The 6,155-nt window shown below is 50.2% G+C and overlaps 1 protein-coding gene across 2 annotated transcripts in view; it reads left to right on the forward strand.

Annotated features, from left to right (window-relative positions):
• The window catches only part of LOC135505901 (protein dispatched homolog 1-like), a 73,048-nt gene extending 67,643 nt beyond the window's left edge, over window positions 1-5,405 (forward strand). For both annotated transcript variants that reach the window (XM_064925118.1, XM_064925119.1), the window contains 4 exons: window positions 81-208; window positions 951-1,048; window positions 1,151-1,248; window positions 1,420-5,405. In XM_064925118.1, the coding sequence (XP_064781190.1) occupies window positions 81-208; window positions 951-1,048; window positions 1,151-1,248; window positions 1,420-5,034 (3,939 nt within the window). In that variant the 3' untranslated portion in view covers window positions 5,035-5,405. The remainder of the gene's footprint in view (window positions 1-80; window positions 209-950; window positions 1,049-1,150; window positions 1,249-1,419) is intronic.
• Window positions 5,406-6,155: the final 750 nt, after the last annotated feature.

Raw genomic sequence — 6,155 nt, forward strand, 5'->3', positions numbered from 1 at the left:
ATATTGAGTGGATGTGAAAAGTCCAAGATGTCAAAGGTGAATTTCCTGGTAAACTAAAAATATGTCCTCTATTTCTTCAGGGATTTGAGCCACGAGGCACAGCCATAGGCCAGCGACTAGTCACGTGGAACAACATGGTGAAAAACACAGGGTACAAAGCAACCCTGGCTAACTACCCATTCAAGTATGCGGATGAGCAGGCGAAAAGGTAACAAGTATAACCACGCAGATCCTGTCCATTTGATGTCTTCCTCCTAACCCTCTAGTGAAGCAGGCTAGATCAGGTTTAGGCCTCAGGCCAGGAGATGGAGTGATGAATGCTGCCGAGAGACAGACAAGCAGACACACTAAATCTCAATCCCATCCTGCAAAAGGATCGGTGGGGAGGTTGTTCTATCCCAGGCCCATCTTCCATTACTTATTCCGATCACTGGGGGCCCGGTGAATAATCAAGGGCAGGTGTGTGTTTGCGCATGCAAGTATGTGTGTGTGGACTTGGGGGGGCCTCCAGGGCCAGACCTGTCAGCAGGACTCTCTGCATCATTCTGCCTCAGCCCCTCAGTCTGCTCTGACAAACTCCTGATTAAAGGGCCATCCTGTCTGTCTCAGTCAGAGGATGTCACTCCCTGAAAATCCCTCTATGACCTGGCTATTATTATGATATTTAAAATAATGATAACAATATGATTGTGTCATACATCAGTAGAGTGATCACTATCACTGGCTTTGTCATCACTAATGGGTTGGCCGAAAACCATTTCCTTCATTTGTTTAAGAATGACCCTATTTTTAACTGTCTTTTTTATTTTGTTACCAAGTGAAAATAGTATGTATGCCTTAAGTGGATTACATCTCATTCTTTCATGTAGATCTTCAGAATTAAAGGAACCTTTTTATACAAATGTATGAAATGTCAACAGTGTAGTCACACTTCAACTTCTTTATTCCAGTCACCAAGAGGACAGGTGGGCTGAAGATCACTTTGACAGAGATAAAAGACAAGCTGACTGGGACTTCAGTAAAGACAGTTTCTTCTGTGATGTCCCAGGTACAAACTCTTCACGCTTCTTCTGTTTGTCTATTAAGGGTTTGTCGGACAATGCTCGACTGTGATGAAATGCTAACCAGATGCTCTTTACTGTACGTGTAGGTGACAGATACTCTAGATTAGTATTCACATCTGCAGAGGGGAAGAATCTGTGGAACATACAAGCAATTAAATCTATGTGCAATTTGGACAATACACGGGTAAGTGGAACAGCACTGTTGAAGATGTGCCTCAGCAGTTTCTCATTTCAAATGGTGCAATAAGCACCATCATATTAGTCATGTTATGGCTGGAGTCTGATCTCTTTGGGTCAATAGTTCTGTTCTATTCTAGTCATACTCTGTTCTTACCTCCTATTGTGTTGTCCCCAGGTGCGCTCCCACCCTCAGTACTGGAGCCTGTGCCAGCGCACCACTGACGCCTCCTGCTGCCCCAGCTGGACCCTGGGAAACTATGTTGCCATCCTCACCAACAAGTCCTCCTGCCAGAAGATCACAGAGCGTGACGTGTCACACACCCTCAAGATCCTGCGCTCCTGTGCCAAGTACTACCACAACGGAACCCTGGGTCCCGACTGCTGGGACATGACCACTCGCCGGAAGGACCAGTCTAAGTGCACCAACGTCCCCCGCAAGTGCACCAAGTACAACGCCATCTACCAGATCCTCCATTTCCTGGTGGACAAAGACTTCCTGAGCCCAAAGAACACAGACTACCTTATCCCCACCCTTAAACACAGCATGTTATTTTCCCCGACAGAGAAAGGGGAGACCATGATGAACATTTACCTGGACAACTTTGAGAACTGGAACTCCTCGGACGGCGTCACCACCATCACGGGGATAGAGTTCGGTATCAAACACAATCTGTTCCAGGACTACCTACTGACGGATACCGTGTATCCAGCCATAGCCATAGTGATTGTGCTGGTTGTGATGTGTGTGTACACCCGCTCTGTGTTCATCACCCTGATGACCATGATTGCCATCATCAGCTCCCTAATCGTGTCCTACTTCCTGTACCGCATGGTGTTCGACTTTGAGTTCTTCCCCTTCATGAACCTCACAGCCCTGATCATCCTGGTGGGCATCGGGGCAGACGACGCCTTTGTCCTCTGTGATGTGTGGAACTACACCAAGTTCGACAAGCCCAACGCTGAGCTGTCGGAGACAGTGAGCATCACTCTGCAGCACGCCGCCCTTTCCATGTTTGTCACCAGCTTTACCACGGCCGCCGCCTTCTATGCCAACTACGTTAGCAACATCACCGCCATCCGCTGTTTTGGCGTCTACGCCGGCACGGCCATCTTGGTTAACTACATACTGATGGTGACCTGGCTGCCAGCCGTGGTGGTGCTCCATGAGCGTTACCTGCCCAACATCTTCACCTGCTCTAAACCTCCCCACCAGCAGACAGGGCTTTGCACCCGCACCCTCTGGGCCAATCTGTGCCAGAAAGCAAACAAGTGCCTGTTCACCATCTCTGAGGCTTCCAGGATCTTCTTTGAGAAGGTGCTGCCGTGCATCGTGATCAAACTGCGTTACCTCTGGCTTTTCTGTTTCCTGGCCTTCACAGTGGGAGGGGCGTACGTGGTGTGTGTCAACCCCAAGATGAAGCTACCCTCTCTGGAGCTGTCTGAGTTCAAAGTGTTCCGCTCCTCCCACCCGTTTGAGCGTTACGACGCTGAGTACAAGAAACTGTTCATGTTCGAGAGGGTTCACCATGGGGAGGACCTGCACATGCCCATCACCATCATCTGGGGGGTCACCCCCGTGGACAACGGGGACCCCCTCAACCCCAAGAACAAAGGCAAGCTGATGCTGGACAATACTTTCAACATCGCCAGCCCGGCCTCCCAGCTGTGGATTCTTAACTTCTGCCAGAAGCTGAGGAACCAGAGCTTCGTGTTCCAGTCGGAGGAGCAGGACTTCACCAGCTGCTTCATCGAGACCTTCAAGCAGTGGATGGAGAACCGGGACTGTGAAGAGGCCTCTGTCTACCCCTGCTGCAGCCAGTCTACCTTCCCCTACAAGCAGGATGTCTTTGAGCTGTGCATCAAGAGAGCCATCATGGAGCTGGACCGCAGCACCAGCTTCCACCTGGACAGTAAGACCCCCGGGCCTCGCTTCGACATAAACGACACCATCCGGGCCATCGTCCTGGAGTTCAAGAGCACCTACTTGTTCACACTGGCCTATGAGAAGATGCACCAGTTCTACCACGAGGTGGACACCTGGATTCAGGAGGAGCTGAAGAATGCCCCAGAAGGGCTGAAATACGGCTGGTTCGTCAGCAACCTGGAGTTCTATGACCTGCAGGACAGCCTATCAGACGGCACGCTCATCGCCATGGCGTTGTCCGTGGTGGTGGCCTTCGTGGTCATGCTCCTCACCACATGGAACATCATCATCAGCCTCTACGCCATCCTCTCCATCGCGGGGACCATCTTCGTCACAGTGGGCTCGCTGGTGCTCCTGGGTTGGGAGCTCAACGTGCTGGAGTCGGTCACCATCTCGGTGGCAGTGGGTCTGTCGGTGGACTTCGCCGTGCACTACGGAGTCGCCTATCGCCTTGCCCCCGAGCCTGACCGCGAGGGGAAGGTAGTCTTCTCCCTTGGCCGGATGGGTTCTGCTATCGCCATGGCGGCGCTCACCACCTTTGTTGCCGGGGCGATGATGATGCCGTCCACGGTGCTGGCCTATACCCAGCTGGGCACCTTCATGATGCTCATCATGTGCATCAGTTGGGCCTTTGCCACATTCTTCTTCCAGTGCATGTGCCGTTGTCTGGGCCCCCAGGGCACCTGCGGACAGATCCCCCTGCCCAAGAGGTTTCAGTGTCAGGCTTTCAAAGAGGGCACCACCAACGTCCCCTCGCCCCAGGGCAAGCATGGCACCAAGTACCAACTGGACAGTCGAGGAGGAGAGGTGGAGCATGAGCATTACGAGCTGGAACCGTTAGCCTCGAACCAAAAGAACGAGGAGAAACCTGCAGAGGAACAGGAGACGTGCACCCAGCTCTATAATGGAATAGCCCCCCACTCTGCCCCCTGCACACACATCCCCTTTAGGAGCAAGGCAGAGTCTGGCAGAGGTCCCTGCTCTGAAAATGGACTGGGCATACTGGCGACTGACGCCACACCCAGATGCCAGTACTCCCATAACACAACCTGCACATGTGGAGATCCCCCTCACCAGTCTATGGGTATGCAGTGGACCCCCCACACATGTACTCAAGCCACCCAGGAGTCCCCATTCCCCCTCACAGGCAGCCATGCCAACAAAGGCCAGACCCTCCTTTCCACTCTGGACGCAGTCTACAAACCAATAGGTTGCCGTATGCACTATGTCCACTGTCCCCCAGCCCATTTCCACCACTGCACCCCGGGCAGGGTGCCCAGACAGGGCCCTCACAACTGCCACCTCAGAAACTACTGTGTTCACACTGTCCCCCTCACAGGTGGCCTCCCCAGGGACCAACACTCTGCCCCAGACTCAGCTGGGCTGGAGGAAGTACATCGGACTGGAGCATCCTCTGGCCCTAGTGGCAGCCCCACCACCCCAGCCCAGACTCACAGGCCTCCTGCCTCTGCTCTGGGCTGCACGTTAGCTCACATACACACAGGGTGCTGCATAGCCAGTCATGAAACACAGAGGGCGGAAGAGAAAAGGGTAAACGCTCCAAGGGATCAGAGCGTGGATCATTTTGTGTCCACTACGATGCAAAAGGACGCTGGTCATAAGATGCTTGGCAACAAGAAGCTTGAAACCAGTACTACTCCCGTCACATGGGAAGAAAGTGTCAAAACGTGCAAACAGAACCCCAAAAAAGAGAGGGCATCCTCAGCCTCTCCCAAGAAACTCTACTGTTTTAACAGGACTTTAAAACTAAAGTGCAATTCTGTCGAGTTTAACGCGCCAAAAGCTGATGCCAATGTGCCTGCTCTTGCAATGAATTCAAAACCCGCATCTGAAAGTTTATGTTGACAGCAAAGAGACTATATCTAAAGAGTACACTTTTGTCATATCAAGCTGTCATGAGCAGTGTCCCTGTGCAATTAAAGTGTTTGGGATATTTCACTGACCAAGTGCCTTATGTCGTTCATGTAAAAGTATGTCCCTATATATTCTGTGATTACTGTTTCTACTGTGCAGATATTGGTTTGATCGGTCAGATGTACTGTATTATTTTTGAGTACACTGAACTTTTATGAAGTTCTAACCTGTTTAAGGGATGGTGAACCATTGACTTTATTCCATAAGAACCACAGGCCTTAGTAGTCGGTTTCACGTTGCCACATGCCTTTTGGTCCAATATGAAAGCTGTACTGTATGATTATAAAGTCATTTTAACAAGATTGTCTGTCTCTTTCCACTCTGCTCCTACAGTATGAAATGAAAAGTATATTGAGGGTTTGTTCAAAGGGCACGGTTTGAAATAACACCTGTTTCATTGTCTCACTGCTGCTAGAGTCTTCAGAAGATTGGCTCAGTCTGGCCTGAGGCCACGGTGCTGTGCTGGGCTCTTTGCTCTCCTACACCACACAGACGTTTGATTTCTAATCTTCACTCCCCAAGAGCCTGCATCACATTCCAAGCAGGTCAGAATCTTACACAGTAGGACAGAATCATACACAGCAGGTCAGAATCATACACAGTAGGACATCAGCAGGTCTCAGACATTTTTTGCAGATGCTCTTATCTAGAGCAACTTACAGGGGGCAATTAGGGTGAAGTGCCTTGCTCATGGGCACATTTATTTTACCTAGTTGGCTCGGGGATTTGAACCAGTGACCTTTTGGTTAGTGACCCAACGCTCTTAACCACTAGACCATCTACACATGTAACTGAGCAATTATCTAACAGACAACAATGATGTAAAAGGCATGAATTATAAAGAGAAAATCTAAAACCCAGGAATAGTATAACTCCTGGGTCCTATCATTTCATTTGGTAACATATCGATTACATTCTGTTTACTCCCTTTTGTTAGAAGTATCCTATAAATTAACCAATTCCATTCATTCAAAGTCCTGTGTTTTATTTGCTGTTCTGGCTCCTGCCATCCATCCCACCTAAGAAGTTTCCCTGGTGGTCCAAGATCTTGG

The sequence above is a fragment of the Oncorhynchus masou genome, chromosome 19 (assembly GCF_036934945.1).
Source record: "Oncorhynchus masou masou isolate Uvic2021 chromosome 19, UVic_Omas_1.1, whole genome shotgun sequence".
In the NCBI taxonomy this organism is placed as follows: Eukaryota; Metazoa; Chordata; class Actinopteri; order Salmoniformes; family Salmonidae; genus Oncorhynchus; species Oncorhynchus masou.